Below are 20,794 nucleotides of genomic sequence, written 5' to 3'. Positions count from 1 at the left end.
CAGCTGTGGACTTCTTACTTTCACATCCCACTCTGCAGTCAACAGCTGCCACCCATACCCATGCCCAAGCGCAGAGCCGCGCTGCCGAGCGCTGCTGCTATCGCTGAGCGCGCCGGCGGTCGCAAGGGAACAGGACACTCACTGGTTGCGCTCCACCTGCAGGATCAGCTCTCTGCCCTCGGCCATCACCGCTACGGCTCCCGCGGCCGGGTGCTGCACCTGCAAGAGTGAGAGCACAGGAAGCCCGATCAGTGGCAGGACAGACACAGAAGCCGCAGGAGGCACAAGGGCGGAAACGCACACGAGTGCAGGCAGCCCAGCGTCTGTAACGAACAGTTCTTTCCGGACCCTATGCGGACGACACAATCCGAAGAAGTGGGAAACACTAGGGAAACGTCATGCAGGAATACGGGGCTGAAGACAGGGGGGCGTGTCCAAGGTGCGCTGGTGCACGGGGGAGGCGTGGCCGAGGTGAACAATCCAAAAGAGTAATCCTTAGAGAATATCCAAAACACAAGGGTAAGTCCAAAACCAGGAGATCCATCAGAACAAGGAATTAAAACACGAAGGCCGGGTCGGAACCGGCGGACAGGGAACAGGAACGGGAACCGAGATTAAAACCTTAACGGGACCTGGCGGGTCCAGGTCCCGGACTCGCACGATACGGAAATCAGCTGCAGAGCCCGGATGAGCGTCAGCGCCTGGCTTTTAAGGTGGGCCTGGGAATAGGGAGCAGGTGCATAGAATACAGTCTAAAGTGAAAGGGCTGGAGCGCCCTTAAGGAGGGGGAGCTATAATCGTGACAGCGTCAGTGTGCCACTGCACACCTGCATGCCTGAAACAAGGTTTGACACAGTCTCTCTTTGTTATTATCACTCCATCCCTCCATCCATCCATTTTCTATCCACCTCTTCCAATTCAGGGTCACGGGGAAGCCTATCCCAGCAACCAACGGGCACAAGGCAGGATATTGCCCGGACAGTCCATCACAGGGCACACAGAGACACCAGCGCCAATTTTCCTGGCAACCCATTAACTTACTAGTAGGTCTTTGAACTATGGGTGGAAACTGGAGCACCTGGAGGAAACCCACTCAGCACCCCAGATCCAGAACTGACCCCAGGCCCCCAGCCCTGTGAGGCAGCGGTGCGAACCACTGCCCCACCATGCTGCCCTATTATTATTAGTCCTACTATGAAATTAGGCAATACACATCTGTACACTGGATACTACTGCCGAGTGGAGCTTCTGCAGGCTGGTCTTTGGGGGCAGTAGAGTTGACAGCGGGTCCAGTCTGGCTAGCAGAGGAGCCGGCTGAGATTTCCGCTTGTGAACGCGAGTTTGCCCCACCTCATCCTCTTCCTCCGTGCGGCTCAGTTGAAAAGAAGCACATGTCAAACCGCTCTGGAAGATGCTCTGTATCACCCTTAACAAATGACTTTCTTTGCCTCAGTGCTGAATTGTCTTTGCCGAGTTTCAGCCAGTCCTAAATCCGTGACCGGACTAAAAGAATAACCCAAAACTGAAAGATTTTTTATTTGGCTTAGTGAACTGTTTTTGGTAACGTTTCTTATGTTTTTGACTATAGCACTCAATGTCAATTAATTAATGGACTGGAACATATACTGAGACAAAAAAGAAAGTCAACATTTTCAGGAAAATTAGCAACAATATTATATTATTTACTGATAAAATCTAAAAAGAATGCAAATATCTTGCTATTTTTATAATCTGCAAATAAAATCTTAAAATCAACATTACTTTATAATCAAGTAAAATTCCTTCATACAGTATGTAATTTGAAAAAATTCTGCACTGACTAGTGGCTTAGAAGAGAAATACCAGGAATTGCATTTTATTTATATATATATATTTTGGTTTTGTACCAAAACCAAAGCAGCAGCTACAGTAAGCTTTACGATGGTGTGACTTAAAAAGATTTTGGCCAACAGTCTCAAACCGCCTCTAATCCTGCAGTCTTACTTTACTGACATGAAGCAAAAGAGCAGATAGTAAACAACAAAGACTCTGAAGGAATACATACACATCGCATAATGTAGTTTGGGATTTACAAAATAATGGGTTTTGGTACTGAGTGACAGTGATGAAGCTGTTAGCACTGCTGTCTTATAGCTCGGTGTTACCAAATTCACAACTATTTCTTCTGCAGTCGTAACATCTTAAAAAGTTCAGGATTGATGATATTTTCCTTTTAAATTTCCTATTAAAAAACAAAGGCAAAAATGTAAGGCCCCAGAAAAGTTGTGTCAAATTTAATTAATGTACATCAGAATTCATAAACATTGGTTATTAACAGATCAGGTTCCTTGCTTCCAGAAGTGAGTGTGACTTATCGTCCTGTACTGGTATCTTTCATCCTTCAGTCTGTGAAGTGAACGTACTGTATTCAGACACTCTCTGCAGCAGTGGAGGTTGATAGGACTGTCCAATAGCCTTTTGAGTTGGGAATTCTTCACGCCACCAATTTTCAAAGCTATACCAATCTTTTTAGCAATGTTTTTTTTTATATATTCAGGAATAAAACATTTGAAGGCATACCAAAGAGTACTTTACCATTGGTAGGTACTTCACAGGCCCTGGTTTTCCCCCACTGAGACTACACCACTCTCCTCTACCCAGACACAGAAAGTGCAAATAGATTTATCAGTCTTAATTTAAAAAGTAAAAACTGAAATACACAGTCCATGTCGCTCCTGGGTCCTTCCATGTTCAGTGCATTGATGCAGGACTGTGGTACAAAATAGTTTCATAAGAAACACAATTACTGAACAGTCCTACCCTTTCCCACCATTCAAACAGTCAATTTCTAAACTGAGACAGGTTTGGTTCAGAATGGGATGATGGGTTATAAACAGCAGCAAGACCCAAGCCTGGGAGACGGGGGTTGTAGTCTAACTGAATACTAGTTCCTTCCTGTTCAAATGCAGGGGAGAGTCAATGTAATTCATCTGTGACTGTGGTGAAGCAGGCCCCTTCAGACAGAGCCGGAACAGCTAAAATTAAACATCACATCTTACAGCAACATCTGAAGGGTTGGGCTTATTCACCAAACCCTGCCATAAGAGAGAGAGAAAAATAACATACATTTGTCACATGTACAATCTTTCCTAGAGCCAACACAGAGAACGTCCAAAGTAAATATTGTTTTAGTCTTTATTTATCTAAATTGAAGCTGACTAGCTGAGCTGCATAAAACAACCATTCAGCTGCAGGAAATCTGTTCTCTCACAGGGGGTTAATATGACACTGTGTGAGGTGATTAGTTGAACAGTTGACTGCAGGTTTGCTTACTAATTAGCACTGCAGGAATGATATCATATTGATCCCCCTGGAAAAAAGAGGATACATACTAATGTGTTCGGGTCTTAATGAATTTTAAAAGTAAATAATAACTGATAAGTACAGTAAATGGCATTTGGCATGTACGCTGGCACTTGTCACTCTTCCATCTGGGAAAACCACATGTGTGTTGGGGCACTGGTTTTGGAAATTCTGGACCAGAGGGAAGAGCACCACCTACTGGTCGACCAACCCCATGTACATCAGCAACCTGGTTTTCTTTACGGGTCTCCCTTCTCAGTGCAGACCAGATCCAGAAACCAGGATGCTTACCTTCTGCGATCTTAGGGGACCAGACTACAACATGGTAGAACTACTGCTAATTAATAATAATTAATTAATAATTGCTTACACTTATATAGCGCTTTTCTGGTCACTCCACTCAAAGCACTTTACAGGTAATGGGGACTCCTCTCTACCACCACCAGTGTGCAGCATCCACCTGGATGATGTGACGGCAGCCATAGTGCACCAGAACGCTCACCACACATCAGCTATCAATGGGGAGGAGAGCAGAGTAATGAAGCCAATTCATAAATGGGGATTATTAGGAAACCATGTTTGGTAAGGGCCAATGGGAAATTTGGCCAGGATGCCGGGGTTACACCCCTACTCTTTTCGAGAAACGCCCTGGAAATTTTAACAGAGAGTCAGGGCCTTGGTTTTGCGTCTCTTCCGAAGGACAGCGCCTGTTTACAGTATAGTGTCCCCGTCACTATACTGGGGCATTAGGACCCACATGGCCCACAGGGTGAGCGCCCCCTGCTGGCCCCACTAACACCTCTTCCAGCAGCAACCTTAGTTTTTCCCAGGAAGTCTCCCATCCAGGTACTGGCCAGGCTCACAGCTGCTGAGCTGAAGTGGGCTGCCAGTTGTGAGTTGCAGAGTGATATGGCTGCTGGCTAACATAATCAGATAAAATCAAGACTCCTTCTCTAATAATAAGCTAGATTTTAGGAAGAATACCAAGATAGAACAGCAGCAATATGCAGAGATGAAAAGTCAGCACCACTCTATCATTTCTTTTTTGCAGGTATTTTCACATCTGTAGCTCAGGAGGAGCTACTGTCCTTGAGAAAAGCCTCACAGCTGTAGAAGAATTGGAACATATTCTGCCAAAAAAGAGACATTCTCTAGCTCTGCATTTAGCACAGTATGGACAGTATGAGCCACCCATATACTACAAAATCCCCTGGACATGGAGGAAACTGGTCTCAAACTGTCTAGAAGACAATTTAGCTACTTACTGTAGTGCAGCAATTATTTTAGTATAAACACAAAAAAACAAGGGCAACATTTTTTTTCTATACAACCAAGAAAATAACTAATTTTCTGAAAGGAATGTTTATTTTCTGGTTTGAATTTTACATATGGGAGTTATATGTTTAAAGCTTTAAAGACTGCAAGCTGAGGAACAGTAAGTGAAATTTTGCAAAAAGATAAAACAAATATTACAGAATGTTATATGTTATATGTGGCAACAGGAATAAAACCACAAATTGATGAAATAATAATAAGAAAGTGCCCTCAAGTACAGTATACAGTATATGCAACCTTGTGAATTAATTTCTGTCAATCCAGGTCTCTAATACCAAAGAACACAGGAGAGATTTGAGTGATCCTAAAAGCCTTTTCTTTTTACAGAACTTTCTTCAGCTCTCACTTTTTTCAAATGTTATCAGCATACTTGACATGACCACTGTGTGGAAGCTACAAAGGGCTATTTAGTTAGTTCCAAAAGTTTTACCCAGCAGTTTGATACAGGCCGAGTCCATATTTAATTGAGCTAAGGGCCTCCTTATCTGGCTTGTGTCAATTCAGTGCAGAGATGTTTCTTATTTCTTGAATACAGGACTCTCATATTTTATAGGGGTTTTGTTTTGTACTGATAGTATTTACCAGTGTGAATCAATATATGTCTTTTTTAAATGAAAAATACATACAAGCAATGGCAAAAAATCTCCTCTTTCCTAATTTAATCTCCTCTTTCCTATATGAGCTGTCAAACTGCCACATGAGGGTTTTAACTAAGTCGCATACAGTATATGCACGGCACTCAAGATCACAAGGTGCTTTCCAAGATCCTCTGTTTTAACCCTATAGAGTTAAACTACATGGATTGGTCAGATGGTGAGAACTTCAATGACACTCCAAGAAAGTCCTCAGGACAAACTAGTCAGCGGAGATCACACTAATTTATTGCAGGCAGGACTGTGTCGGAGACTTTCAAAGATCTTATCATATGTCTCTCGCATTGTTTTCTCCCACTCTGATTCAGGGATGTCCCTTTTGTACATGTTATACTTTGAACAAACACTGCGGTTCTTCCTTTGCTAAGCTTTGGAAACCACAGTTAGGAAGAACTTAAATTTCACTCATTCAAAATTACCCAGTGAAACGTCTTTCAAGTTTTGATCATCTAATGAAAGACATTTTGCATAGCTGTGGAAGCCAAAAGCAATTTATTTTACTCTGTCCCAAAAAGCTACAATTCTGAAACTTTCCATCTGACCTTTTTTTATATATCATTATTAATAATCGTGTTTGAAACATTGAAAGCAGAGCAAAAGGATTCAGAGAAAAAAAAAGTTTAATTTAAAGAGACTTCTCTGGTATTTTCTCACAAAGCCAGAAACATCTCTTTTTGATGTTTCATACATTAAAATGCTCTTTAATTCTTTTTCCTTATTTTAGTCACTTGAAAAATCTCTTTAGGTTATGATGAAGAAATGAGTATTTCATTTTCACAGACATTTGCACAGTGTCTTCCAAATGTATTCATACCCTCAATGAAATAGGAATCATAAAAAAAATGTCTAGCAGATTCACAGGCTATCACAGTGGTTATCACTGCTGCCACGTGGTGCTGGGGCCCTGGCGTCAAGTCTGGACCCAGGGAGCTATTTGAGTTGAGTTTGTATATTCTCCTCATGTTTGCATGGGTTTTCTGCAGGTGGTCCTGTTTCTTTCCACAGTCCAAAGGCATACTGGGAGGTTAACTGGCTTCTGGGAAAATTGGCCCTAGTGTGTCTGTGACAGCCCTGTCCAGGGTGTGCCCATTGCTTGGTGAGATAGGCTCCAGCTTGCCCGTGCCCCTGAATTGGGTGTAGTGTTTAGAGAATGGATGGATGGATAATGAACTCACACACTGCATAACGTGACTTTCTAAAAGATGACACTGAAAAGACACCTCCTGTAGTGTCCTGTGAGGTGCTGGCCCTCCTGGATGGGGGGTGGGGGGGTGGGCTAGACCATTCCTCCAGGCGGAATTGATATAGGTCCTTCTTGAACTCAAACTCTAAATAATGTGCATGAGATGGCCAGTTGAGAACATTTGTTTCTGTGCAGTTAACACTGCTTTGGACGTGCCCTTTGGATCAGTACTGTAATATCCATCTTGGGCCAAGTCGAAGCTTCCCAACAGAGGGACCCACATTTGGCCAAAATGTCTTGGTGCATTTCAGAATTCATATTTCCTCCAATTGTAATGAGGGCTCCAGGACTCATAAAGCCCATTATTTCACACTGAATTCTCATGCTTTCCTAAATTACTGCTGCCTCTGGTGAAATGAGATATGAGAAGGGTTGTGTCTGTTCCGGTCTCTGATCTCAACCCATTTTTTTGGCATTCATTGATGTAATTAACGTATGGCTACAGCTCGAAAATGAAACAAAAGGCTTCTTTAAATATTTGAAATAATTGCAAGTGTCTGTATCAATCAATTGGGTGCCGTAAGATACAGGAGGTGTTCACACTGCTGTAGGTGTGGAAAGGAAAGACCAGAAAATAAGGAAAGTTCAAGAATCGGGATCATTTGAGAACAAAGAGGTAATTTAAGTCATTTGGATTGTGTTATTACAGTATTCATGTGTCCTGCCTGAATAAGAGATGATTTATCCATTGCAAAACATACTCTTAAAATCAATCAATTTCACTTCTGTTTGACATACCTTGGTAGATTGTATCTTGCCAAAAGATGCATCTTTAGTCATCTATAATTGCTTTCACAAAATGAGACAGTAAATTGCACTCTAGAGCAAAAAGCTTTGAAAATCCCCTGTATTGTCCCATAAGTATTTTTTTTTTCAATCTCACTGAGATTCGCATTTCTGGTCGATGCACTGACTTCCTATTTTTAGCGCACCCAGGTTCCGAAGAAATGAGTTCTGCACTCTGCCTTCAAAGTGCACTGAAGTGGTGCTGTGTGCATAGGGCCATGTGGCTCGGTCACCCTTCCCTACATCATTGCCTCTGAAGGAGTCACAATGTAAGCTATTCTTTCTCTGTCGCTACACATTGATGCCACAGAAAACCGCAGCCTGCAACAATACCAAGCAGCCACAAAGTAAATGTACTCCTGGATACAAAAGTGAGAAATGAAATAGCCTGTAAAAGGGACTTCTTTCACATTTAGTTCAAACCTTTTTGAAAAGGAAAGCAGTGTGCAGACTTTGCCCCAGTGCAGCTGTTTTTATTTCAAGGTCTCATAATCTGATTCAGTGTTTCCAAGCCCAGTGGTTCTTGGCACAAAAGACTTGGCAGCAGGTTGGACATTGCACCCTCTTACAGACATCGCCAGATCGATGAGATAAGCATTACGCCTGAAAAAACAAATCACATAAAAATGATTCCAAATACCACTTTTTCAAGGTGGCATGTTGCACTGTTGACAGCATGAATTAGAACCGCAGAATGCAGAGTTTTTCTTTTGGACTCGAACAGTACTGCTTCAACAACACGGATAAGGAGATGGTTATCACTCAAGGAGATGGTTATCTCACTACAGTGAAATTAACCAGAAATACTAGAATTATTTTATATAGCCAATGCTATATAGATTAAAAAAATAAATAAAGATCCTTCAAAAATGCTATTATAGTACAATAATGTATTTTAAAAGAAAAAACATTTGTTTACAATATTAATGCAACTCATAGTCTAGCTGTTAAGCTGTGCACAGAGGAGCGCTTGCCTTTATTATCAGTAACTGCAGAACATGATCCCATAATTTAGTACCCTGAATAAATATGCATGAATATGACAAGAATAGAAGAAAATCTGCAAATGAGAGCTAGTAGTTTGGCCCCCTTTTCTGGTTTGCTAGGTAAGCAATCTTAAAATACAAAAAAATCATCTTAATATTTCTTAAAGAAGCAGGACACTCAACCTTAACCACATGGCTGGGAGGGGGTTTTGAGATTCTCACAGCTCTTTGAGTAAAGAAGCATTTCCTATTTTCAAATAGTAAAATTACTTTTTAGTTACCAATTTTGATGCCTTATCCTTGTTTCAAAACAGTCCCTGGAAGTGACCCTCTCTGGACAATTTAGGAGCTTGTACACATGGATCAAGACTCCTCTCAATTGCCTTGGCTCCATCTAGACTGAGGGGATTTAGCTTATTTAACCTGCAAAGCAATTACTAAGTAAATGTAATGAATATTTTCTGACTCAAGAAACACTGTTTACATGGATTATTGCTATGAGTGGGGATGGAGCACAAGAACATAAGAAAGCCCATCGGCCCATCTGCTGATCTAATCTAGATGTTTTGAAAGAAGACAGTTTTGGAAACATGGCCTGATGTCCACTTGTGCCCTCTGCCTTGTGTTTCACTGTTCCTAAAGCGAAATCTGCTGGGCTGATATTGTACTTTGAGGATCTTGAATACTTGTATCAGGTCCTTTTGTAGCTTTCTCTCAGTTCAAGACTAAAGAGGTTCAGTTCAAGAGATTCAACCTGTACATTCGACTTCAGTACGTTCCTTTAAAGCTCCAGAATGCATCTGGCTGTTCTTCTCTGGAGTGATTCCAAAGCAGCACCAAAAGGCTGAGCACATTAGTAGCAGCAGTCCAGCAGTAAGTCGAATGCCGACTAAGATTCGTTTAAAAAAAGACAGAAATAATAAAATTAGGTTAGAAACGGTCATTTTGTTTATTTTTTTCTTCAGTACATAATAATAATTCTGGAACATGGATGTTTTGAGTAGTGTATATACCACAAGCGTGTGCGTCATCCTACATTTTGATGGTTACATTTTCTTTTATCATGAGTGTTCAGTTAAATCAAATCCTCTGCAACAAATGACGAACATAAGAGGCTCTTGCAAAATCTGCGGAGGGTGCCGAGGGATAACATAAAAGCCAGCATTACCACTGGCTATAGGCAGCATTCACAAAAACACACTTTACTTGGAAAAAGGCTTTTTCTAGGGGTAAACACTGCTTTTCCTGATTATAATAGCTGCCTGCCCTTCAGTTAGCTCCCCAGCTGAGTTCACACTGAAGAGTTGGAGAGCTTTATATTTACTGTATGTAACACTTCCTCTGACTGAACCACGTTCAGCTTACAGACACAAAACCTTAGTCATTAGCTAATTATAAACTCATTCACATACTCCACTTCTCACCAGAACACAAGCTCTGTCCAGGCTCACAAAGTTGGGCTCACGAAAACTCTAGAAGTTTGTAAACTATTACTTATGTATGTATGCAATCTGCAAGGACATAAAAGAAACAAAGTTCTGATTGCATGAGCCATACAGTACAGGAAAAGTGATTTATCTGGTACAAAATAAGAAAATAACCAAATGCAACAAAATGAAACACATTAAAATTCAACTCACGTTTATGGTTTTCCATTACATATGAATGCTAAAGTCCCATTCATAGGCCACTCAGCACACTCCTGTGCTGCCTTTTCTTGATTCACAAAATCAGAGCTCTTCAGATTTAATCATACTATAATTTAATAAAATAGCAATAAGACAGTGTCTTTCTAGAGAATTTCATAAAATGTGATAGTGCAATCATAATAGCATCACGCAGAGCAAAGTCATTCCAAAATCAAGTTTCTGTGGCCTGTAACCAGGTTCAACAGTCCAGTCATTATGCAGTTCTGGTGAGACTATACCTATGGTCTCAAACCCTTTTCCAGACCACTTGCTCCAGGACCAGATACCCAGCTTTCCTTAACCCTAGGGAACATACATTAGAGGTGAGAACCTTATGGTATAGCTTGTACTCTCCTATAGAAGTAGTGTTGTTAAAGTCCCCCTCCTCGCTGTTAAAGTTTCCACTGACTCCAGGCTCCCAATAACCAACCTTGGAACATCTTTAACTCTCACCTCTTGGTATACCTCACTCCCAGCTATTATAGCTTCCTCTGAGCTTTGTTCAGGGATTCATGTCCCCTGTGCATAAAATCATTATAATCTCTTCAGAAGTCATTGTGAGAAATCACTTAGTCTTCTTTGTGACATTTAGAGCATCACAAGTCATGTGTAGCTAATCCAATCTGTGAGTCATAGCTGTCATCACAGCTAAACCATTCCCAATTAACTTGAGAAATTGCACTGTATAAAAAGAATGTCCTTTCTCTGAATTTCCCTTTAATCCCCCATCTTTGTAAGAAAGGTTCTTAAAAGACTCAGTGTTAGGACGTTCACATCCCCGAAAGGACGATTCACCCGTGCCATCCCCTATGGGCTTTCCATAGAAGTCAGCCATTTTGCCTCTTATGTGGCCAAGAGTAGGAAGTGAGCCAAAATGGCTTCTGACAGCCAAGTAATTGAACCCAGGTGTGGACTGTGAAAAACAAGGTTTGCCTGAGATATATAAACCCTTTAGGCGAGTCTTCTTCTCAGGGATGTGGAGTTTCTAATATTGAGTGTTTTAAGAAACTTTCTTACAAAGATCGGGGAGTTAAAGGGAAATTCAGAGAAAGGCCGTTCTTTCTATACAGAGTTATATCTCAAGTTAATTGGGAACCTGAAAAGGTCCTTACTGTGTCTCTGCCTTGTTGATGTTTTGGTTTGTGAGGAGAACCACACTTAGCCTGCCATGCGGCAGGCAGAGAATTACCAGAATTGTCTTGTTTTTTCTTTAGTTGCAACCATGTAACCTTCCAGATAAAAATGATTTAAGACTCTGAACCATAAAGTCTTCTGTAGAAGAGAGACTAGTTTTGTACTGTCACATGATAGACATCTGATCATGAACTGTTTCAAACACGTGAAACATCATGAACACGTAACACAAGTGATATCTTCTATACTTGAGCTATTGTATCACTGATCATTCAACCTGGAGTCATGTGGAATTCCTCACAAATGTTTAATCCACAATTCCCTCAGTGGATAAAACCGATGCTGGTCTACTCAACACAATGATGTTATTCAGCGTATCACCCAGATCTGAACTGTGCATTATGTACAACATAATCTGGACAAAACCATATCTGGACAAAACCATACTAATTCCAGTTGAAAAGATCTAATTGCATCTGCTTTATATTTATTTACTGCGCATCAAAGGAAATGTATTGCACGTAACTAAAAAAAAATCACGAGGTTATTATCTAGAAATGACACTTTGTTGTCGGTACACTAATATTTTACTGAACAGACATGACCTAGGTAAATTCATTGAAGAGATTAACATTTGTCAGCAACAGGGGGTTTACTGGCACAGTCTAGTAGTGTGGCCACTGCTGGAAGCCATACAAGCTGTACATCTGCGGCAGTACGTCAATGCTGTCTTGCGGGTTATTGTCCCATTCCTCCTGTAGCTCCTTGACAGGTATGTGCCAGGGTCTCTGAGCCCTAATTTCCACATGTTGCAGCGTCTCAATCTGCAAGCAGGGCTTTCAGGCCATAACTCTCAAATGCCCATCGCGTTCTTCTGAAATGCCGTCCTGACAGGATGACTCTGCAGGAAGGGCAGTAAATGAGGCCCCACGATTTGATCACTGTAGAGCAGTGCAATAAGGTGGCCATTAGCAACAACAGGCGCATTTCATACTACTTCCCAGATGATCACACTCGGACCATCCACGACAATGAGCATATTTCTGCACAGCGGCACCACACTCACAGACATCCTCCAGGATGTTCAACACAAAACCATGATTCATCCCCAAAGAGGAATTGGCTCCAATGTGGACAATTCCACTTGAGATGTTCCTTGTGTTAACACCTGGGGGAGATTATGTGACTTGTGGTCTTCTAAAGCATAGCCTGTCTTTTGCCTGTGTTTGGCTGTAACATCTTACCAAATTAGACATTGCAGGCCATGAACACCCCTAGTGTTCTACAATATATACAATCTACAATATATAGATGGCACAAAGGTGTTGTCTTGTTAAGCAGTATACATATGTGTTCCTGTCTTTGGATTTTTTTTCCCATGATTTCCATCGGGCTTGGCAATCAACAACTTAAATTGCCTCATCTGTGCCCAATCAACTCTCACTGATGAGGTGGTTTTAGTGCTTAACAGTTGAAAGGTACTTGAGTACAGCATGGTCAGTCATGAGTGAATAATTAATGAAAATTATGCTTATAATGTAATCAATATACAAAACACATACAAACTTTTTTTTCTAAAAAAAAAACGTGTATTAATAGTGATGTCTTTTAATGCTCAGTATACAGTGTCATCCAGATTTATTCATACCCCTGAAAAAACAGGAACAAAAACAGAAAAAGGCACAGATTAAAAAAGTCTTAGTATAAAATAGCAATGCACAGAGCAAGTCACATTCGTCATAACATTCACAAAACCCAATGGTCACATTTATTCACTGCTCTGTAGATTATATTACGTAAACCCTCCTCTGACAGGGCATACACTGACAACTGACTATTCCACGTGGCAGAATTGCTGTAGGACCGGTCAAAAACACTCATTTTATGTTCAGTTCACCCCAAATGTCCTGGTGTTTATGATTTCTCCTATCTCAACAAGGGCTCAAGGACCCATGGATGACAAAACAACCCCAAAATGTACCCAGCTCCTTGCAATATCTTACTGTGGACATGAGTGAAATGTTCAATATTCATCTCTCAGTTCTCCTCAGAAGAGGCTGCTTGCTTGAGACTCAGCCATGAATGCCATGAAGTTGATGTCGAATGGCAGTTTGTGATTGTGATCTCTAACTGTTGCCTTTGGATTTAGGTTGCCTCCCACACCACTCGTCTCAGAACTTGTAGTGACAAAACAGACCTGTGTCTTACTGCAGGCAGGGTTGCCACTACATCAGTAGCTTTCAGCCTTTTCAGAGTCTTTTATTATTAATGTACAGTATATGGATCTGTGCATCAAATTAAAATCTCAAAAATTCAAAAGTATATTTAATCCTTAGAACAATAGCAGAAATCAATTTATTTTGCTTCCTTATCTTTCCTCCTGCTGGAACTTTTTTATTCCTCACACCTGCTCATTTCCTTATTGAAGTAATCAGGCTTGATTAAGTGACAGAAAGGACTTGAACTGACTTGACCATCAACAAGACTTCCCCTGGATTAGCTCTCCCACAAAAGGCTTTTTATCAACAACTAGTACAACTAGTACTAGTACTAGTGTTGTTCGCTTTACGTGATGCTGTTCCCTCTCTAGCACAAAGAAAGAAGTGTTAATGTATGCAGTTCAGTCAAATGTTTTTGCTGTTGGTGTAATTTAAATGAACGTAGTACTAGACATCCAGTCTGCATTTCATATACGTTTCTTTTCAATTTGCTCAACAGGTGATAGAACAACTTGTAGATTTGGGGCTAATTTCCGATTTATTCTGAACATTTACCCACGCACACAGCTCCAGCTCATGAGAGAAAACTGTAAGAGCTGATCAAGCTATATATAGTTGCATAGCTGGGCACATTATAATTAACATCAATATCGCCACCAACCATTAGCAAACACCCACATGTTAGAGCCCAGAAAATCTAGTCTACAGGTCTAATGAGGTTTTCATAAGTATTACTCTACCAGCTGTGAGATGGAATTCACAATGCCAACAGAAAAAAAGTGGACAGTGCTAACCTGTTATTAAACTCTGGCCATCTTCTGACTATCCAAAAAGTGTTATTTCCTCCATCTTAAAAGCGATCTGCTTCTAAAAAACTAAATGCAGCCTTTATGAAAAAATATATACAATGTGTGGTTACCGTATTGACACCTAAACATATTAAATTGCACTATTCATTTCTCTGTGCAGGTGGAGAATGATGCTGGCAGCACTGTTGAAATTACTCTCGTCTGAAAAGCTCTTTGAGGTTGCTCAGACTTGACAAGCCTCCCTAATTGTTTTTCTCCCCTCTATCAGGTGCTGTTAGCGGAAATAGCTGTCTATCTCAGAAACCTTCTTCCGTTTTTCCATCGATACGCCCTGATGACCGATAGGTTTGAGAAGCAAGTCTCGGGTGAAATCATTGTGCCTCTCCCATTTCTGCATCTCCTGTGCTCAAACAGGTCCTAGTGGTGAGGGAATCACATGTGCAGCTCAAATTCAGGCAATAAGTTAAGTATGGCCAAGGACACATTTTGAAAAGACTTTCAAAATGTAAGTTAAAGTAAAAATGCTACAAAATGTCAATCTATTCATATTTACATAACCCACTAAGATTAATTAAATCCACACTTCTTAAACAAATCTTTTTTTAACAGATTGTTTATGGTAAGAACTACCATTGGGACACTCCATGCTCTAGTCTGTTTTCCCTAACAAAGTGGCCAGGCAGTATTTACATTCAGTAATTTGTGATTATTTGAGAGAGTTTCCAATTATAATTCCTCTGTATTTTTAACATACTGTACGAAACTGAACCAAGGCCAAGTGACACAGAAGCAGATCTGCATAATTGATTTGGTGAAAGATTGGAATTAAACTGTGATATAATATTTAACACAAAAATTCTCTGGAAGACAGGAACGTCCACCTCATGTTGCTTAAGCCTCTTCTTTAATCCACATATTGTTCATTGGCATGTTCATTAAAAAGACATGCTCACAAACAAGCTGGCAAAACGTTCAGAAAATAAAGAAAGGTCTCGAATCTGAGTCGAAGTCACCATGGCTCATGTCTGAGCTATGATTCTCCAGTCACTAGTCACCATGGAAGGAGTCCACATCACAAGACCTTGAAATAAAGTGAGATTCAAAGAAATCCTCAAGCACCAGTATAGCTTATCTCTTTTTTGTTCATTGATGGATGCCTCCCTTTCCTAGAGGATTATGTTCTTCGACAGAAGTTATAAAAGCCATACCAAGGGACAAAAAACCATCTTTTTCTCCAAAATCACTTCACGTAGTAGCACAAAACTTGGATCACAAACCATACTCACGTTTTGCACTGGGTGACCAACCAATAACCCGTCTCATATCTCTGAATAGAAAATGATGCAAATAATATAATTTATTTAAATCAATAAATTTAATATAATATAAAAATGATAGTCAGATTACCTATTATGCTATTATGTGTAATAGCATGTTACCAGATGCGTAAAAAAAAATGTTACCAGACGTGTAAAAGTTTTGACAGACAAAGGCTGCAGGCTTTGTTTCTATGCCTCTGGATGAAGGCTGCATTCTGTTAAGATACAGTATGTGTGGAACTTGGTTTGCAATGGTTTCTCTACAACAATGATGTCATGCACAGGCCTCTTCCTTTCCCAGCACATTCTCCGAATCCTTCGGTGACCAGCTCATGTTCATGGGAATAGGGCAGAGATGTCTGGAAGGTGCTAGCCACAAATTTACATGGATGTTACAAATTTGTCATCAAGTCTCAGCCAGAGTTGAGGCTCAAGTGCTTTTCAGCTGCTTTGACTGTGAGTGGGTTGCCCTTTGCAGGATCTGCTCTGCTCGTTCCTTCCAGTGATGGCACGAACAACGCAACAGTCCGAAGTCACCACTCCCAGCTGGACTGCCACATCCAAAAGATCACCCGTTACGCAGCCAAAAAACACAGGAGGGAGAATTATAACTTGGTTTCTGACAAATCAGGACCCCCTTGGACAGTTTATAATGCGGTACTGCATCTGTGGCCTAAGTAAAATTTAATCAGAAAAACGGACATCCTGACAGCATCCACCAAATCTCTCCCAAGAAAACAGGCAGTGAATGTCCACTCGTAGGAGGATTTTGAAGTTACATTCAATCAAGAATTCAACAAGAGTGCAATCAATTTCATCCCGCAACACCCAATTAGAGATGATCTTCGATCTGTACTGAGACTTGAAGAGGTGATGTAATTCCCATTAAGCATGCTGGACAGGAACTAGTGTTATATCTCATTATACAGATCTCGAATGAAGAGGTAATGCTGAATGATTTCATGAACAAGAACAATATTTGGAAATGACAAAGTGATCTTCCTGTAGTTTATCGTGGGCAAGATCATTACCAGATTTCTCCTGAACTCTCATTCCTCTGGTTGAAGAACTCCCCCCCCTGGTTCAGTCCCCCTAGAAACTTGACCAAAATGATTTTTACAGCCCATCACATACAGGAAAATTAATTGGGAGGAGCTTCTCTTCTGAGCACTGTTTGACTTGGCAAGTGTGTTTGACCTTGTGTATCGTGAGGCCCTCTTCTATTATGGATATCTTCCAAAATTTGTCAGCATTTTTCACCTGCTGCACAATGATATGTGGGCAGTAATCCTTACTTAAGGACGATTATATGGCCCTTTGAAATCTGGACAATAGTCAAACAGTAGAGTGGCATTACCCCATCTCTGTGGTCAATATGAATAAGCAGCATTTAAATTTGATTAAAGATCCCTGCTGGAGTGCAGCTGACTTACTGAGTGAACGGTCAATTATTTAATCTCCAAAGACAATATGTGTAATATGTGCCCTGGCAGAAATGGACTGGAACAGTACGGAGGTAACTGTGTCACTGAAAACTGAGAAACACCACCATATCACTCTGCAACTCACAACTAGCAACCTAATGAAGCTAAGCAGGTGTGAGTCTGGTCAGTACCTGGATGGGAGACCTCCTGGGAAAAACTAAGGTTGCTGCTGGAAGAGGTGTTAGTGGAGCCAGCAGGGGGCGCTCACCCTGCGGTCCATGTGGGTCCTAATGCCCCAGTATAGTGACGGGGACACTATACTGTAAACAGGCGCCATCCTTCGGATGAGACTTAAATCCGAGGTCCTGACTCTCTGTGGTCATTTAAAATCCCAGTGCGTTTCTTGAAAAGAGTAGGGGTGTAACCCTGCCGTCCTGACCAAATTTTCCATTGGCCCTTACTAATCATGGCCTCCTAATAATCCCCATCTCCGAATTGGCTTCATTACTCTGCTCTCCTCCCCACTGATAGCTGATGTGTGGTGAGCGTTCTGGCGCACTATGGCTGCCGTCGCATCATCCAGGTGGGGCTGCAGATTAGTGGTGGTGGTGTCCAGAAAAGCGCTATATAAGTGTAAGCAATTAATGAAGTAATTAATTTTCAAATTCTAGTTTCATTTGCCATTTGCAATGCAGCAATGGTAAAAATTAACAGATGACACTGTCTGCTTCCCAAAGTCTTTGGCCAAGTATAAGCACAGAACATCCTGCAAACAGTGTCTTCTGCAGTAAAAGTCAGAGAAATGCAGTATTGTTCCCTCCACCAAGTTTCAAAACAAGGACTGGGAAACTTAAATACTCCAGTTTAGTAAGAGGCTCTTTAGTCTAAGAGTATAATACATGCTTAGGGTGTGCGATGCAGGATGCATTTCTTCAAAGAGTTGTGTGAGCATGGAACAAGCAACCCAGCCATGTTGCTGTAGCTGGTACCCGTGCTACTTTCAAATTACTGCAAATAAGCTAGATCAGCCCAAAGACCTCCTCTCGTTTTTAGTGATATTACTGTTAGTGTGAATTAAACATTACCAAAGGTTGTACCAAAGGGTACTGTATGTACAGTATGCAGATTGTGATTTGCAGACACTTGCACACAGTCTGCCATAGTACTTAATATAGAATTTCTAGATTATTTTGGACACTTACAGCATGTAATGGAACAAATAGTACTCTGTCCTTTAGTATCAAAGTCTGAACTCAACTGGCTACCATGGGAAGTACTTTTCCATCAGGCTCCTAAAATTGTAACATCTGATTCATGAACTTGGACATCTTAATTTAATATAGCAGCATTAGGCTTCATTAGAAACATAGTGGAACTTGCCTGTTCACCAAGTCATCATCATTGTAAACAACTGATACATTTATCAGACAGGAAAACTGGAAAAGGATGTATTTTGACTAATTCTGCCTGAAAAAAATCAAATTCTACAGTAATACCTTTAAACATCCACACCCAGGGTCTGATTTAAACAAAAGATTACGTTTGAGCCTGTATTTAAATACTACAAGCCTGCAGTCTAATATTAAAAATACACTTGATAATTACTATATTAAGAAACAGTTTGTAATAGCCAAGTGGTATGCAGTAAGACCACTGCTTAAAGACTCTCACTAGGGAGAGTATACTGTACAGGCCTCCAAGACTTCTGCCTGAGCAAGCCCTCGGGCTGCCGGTCCTGGGGAGAGGGGCAGACAATATACCCTTCTAACAACGCAAAGATTTGCAGGCAACTGACAAGCAAAAGGGACACTGCTGCTCACTGGACATTTGTGTTTAGTCAGTTATTTTCTTTCTCCTGGGAGCTTTTTACCATAGTGGACTAATCTCATAGTTTGATTTCCTTGTTACACTAATCCCTGCATAGTTGGAGGGGAAATAAATGTCAGTTATTCCACAGACAAATCCGACACTCGGAAATAGTTTCCTTTTCGTACATGTATATTTATACGGTGCGAAATGACACAGTAAGAGAGGTCTGGTGACCGCGTGGGTGTTTTCTTCAGAAGAAATTCACTAGTTACACATTTTAATGCTACCTACTGAGATTTGGCAAAAGGATTTGAAAGGATACATTTGGATTTTTTTAGTAGGCAATTTTACAATATCTTCCTGCGTTATGAATCTCTTTTCAAGTGTGCTGTGTCCTCGCCTACTCACTGTTTATCCATAAAGCAAGATTTGTGCAGCACATTTTGAATTATTATGTGGAACCTACAGTAAAGGTCAAATGTAATGTCTGAGAACAAGATAACAAGACATCGTATTAATGATTCATTAATTAGCAGAAAAATGTTATTAATTTGTATTCATATATATATATAGTATACTGATGCACAAGAAAACTGTTCTTGAAATTGAACATTAAAAGGCCCATGAAGACATAGCGGATCTGTTTTACTTGAAAACCAATGAGTACTATGGTTATTTGTTTTGCTGTACTTTTTATCCTTGTGATGGACATTTACTTAGTCTACATCACGTGGTGAGTGAAGCAGGCTCATTGTCTGCATTGTCTATGCCGAGCTGAGCGAAAATAGCAAATTAATTTCAGCATACTGTATATAAAGCCCATAAAAATGACAAGGTTTTCAATCAGACTAGAAAAGGGGAGGACATGATAATGCTCATCTGTGTAACAAATATAGGCTGTTTGCTGCCAGCAGAATTAAAGACAGGCTTCTCATGCGAGAGATGTTGTCAACTGAATGAGAAGCTTTCCTTCAGTAACTAGCAGACATGAGCAGGAGTCAGAGTCTGACCTCCCCCCGCTACAATCTCCCCATTCATGTCCTGAATCTCGAGAACTGTTTCTCGACCTTAGTGGCAACAGAATGAGACACACCAGGATGAAACACAAGGGAAAAGCACGCGGGCTGGACGGGAGCAAACTGCCAGAGAGGTGTGGACTATCATTGAACACAAGAACACCCTTGGTAGTCCTTGAAGCAGCCTGCCAATGGTCACACTGCATACTGATGTAATGATGTCAGGGATATATAATGAATTTAAATCAGGGCTTTGAATTCTTGAGGTGCACTTGAGATTAAAATATTTCGGTCCTTCACGGTGTTCTGCACTGGGACATGTGAAAGACACAGATAATGGTGGCTGGTGCTTGGGATCATCTCAGTTCTGCCTGGTAGTCCCCAATTCTAAGCCCATATCTTCCATGCAGCAAGGTACTGTATATAGCCCACAAGGTGACACAAGTTTTGACCAGGAACAAGTAATAGGTTTATTCCGTGCTGAAAAGAGAAGAAAGAAAACACAACGTTTCGGCTGTGGAGCCTTCTTCAGGTGTGAGCTTTCTTCTCTTTTCAGCATGGAATAAACCTCTTACTTGTTCCTTTGCAGCGTATGCATGCTGACGCAGCTCCCCACCTGAACAAGTTTTGACATTTCTGCTCAGTTTTCATAAAATGGCATCCTTCTTTTTTTCTAAAAAAGTGACGTCATTCTGTGATACACGCTGTTTAACAATTACCATAGAGGAAACAGTCGTAAGAGTGGAGAGCTCAAGCAACCTCATTTCAAGGCTGGTCTGCTGCCCTTGGCTCACAGACATTCAACTCCTTTGCTGTGCAATCTAACTTTGGTGGATTTCAATGCAAAGTCAAAAGACTAAGTTACTCACGCTGCCACCAAACAGGATTCCTGACCCATGCAGGTGAGCTGTTGTGTTTATGTACATTTCAATATTCTGTGCATTTTATCCTCCTGCAAGTATACAGGCTTCTGACACTGACAAATAATTCACAGTATTTTCACAGCAGCCACAATTCCCAGAGCTACAACA

General features: G+C 40.9%; 1 protein-coding gene across 1 annotated transcript in view; it reads right to left on the bottom strand.

Annotated features, from left to right (window-relative positions):
• Positions 1-20,794, bottom strand: part of adam19a (ADAM metallopeptidase domain 19a) — a 128,383-nt gene that overhangs the window by 74,034 nt on the left and 33,555 nt on the right. Inside the window, exon 3 of the mRNA XM_088638245.1 lies at positions 143-219. Coding sequence (XP_088494371.1) covers positions 143-219 — 77 coding nt within the window. The remainder of the gene's footprint in view (positions 1-142; positions 220-20,794) is intronic.

The sequence above is a fragment of the Lepisosteus platostomus genome, chromosome 1, assembly GCF_059453375.1.
Source record: "Lepisosteus platostomus isolate fLepPlt1 chromosome 1, fLepPlt1.hap1, whole genome shotgun sequence".
Classification (NCBI taxonomy): Eukaryota; Metazoa; Chordata; class Actinopteri; order Semionotiformes; family Lepisosteidae; genus Lepisosteus; species Lepisosteus platostomus.
This window is presented reverse-complemented; position numbering and strand designations above follow the sequence as displayed.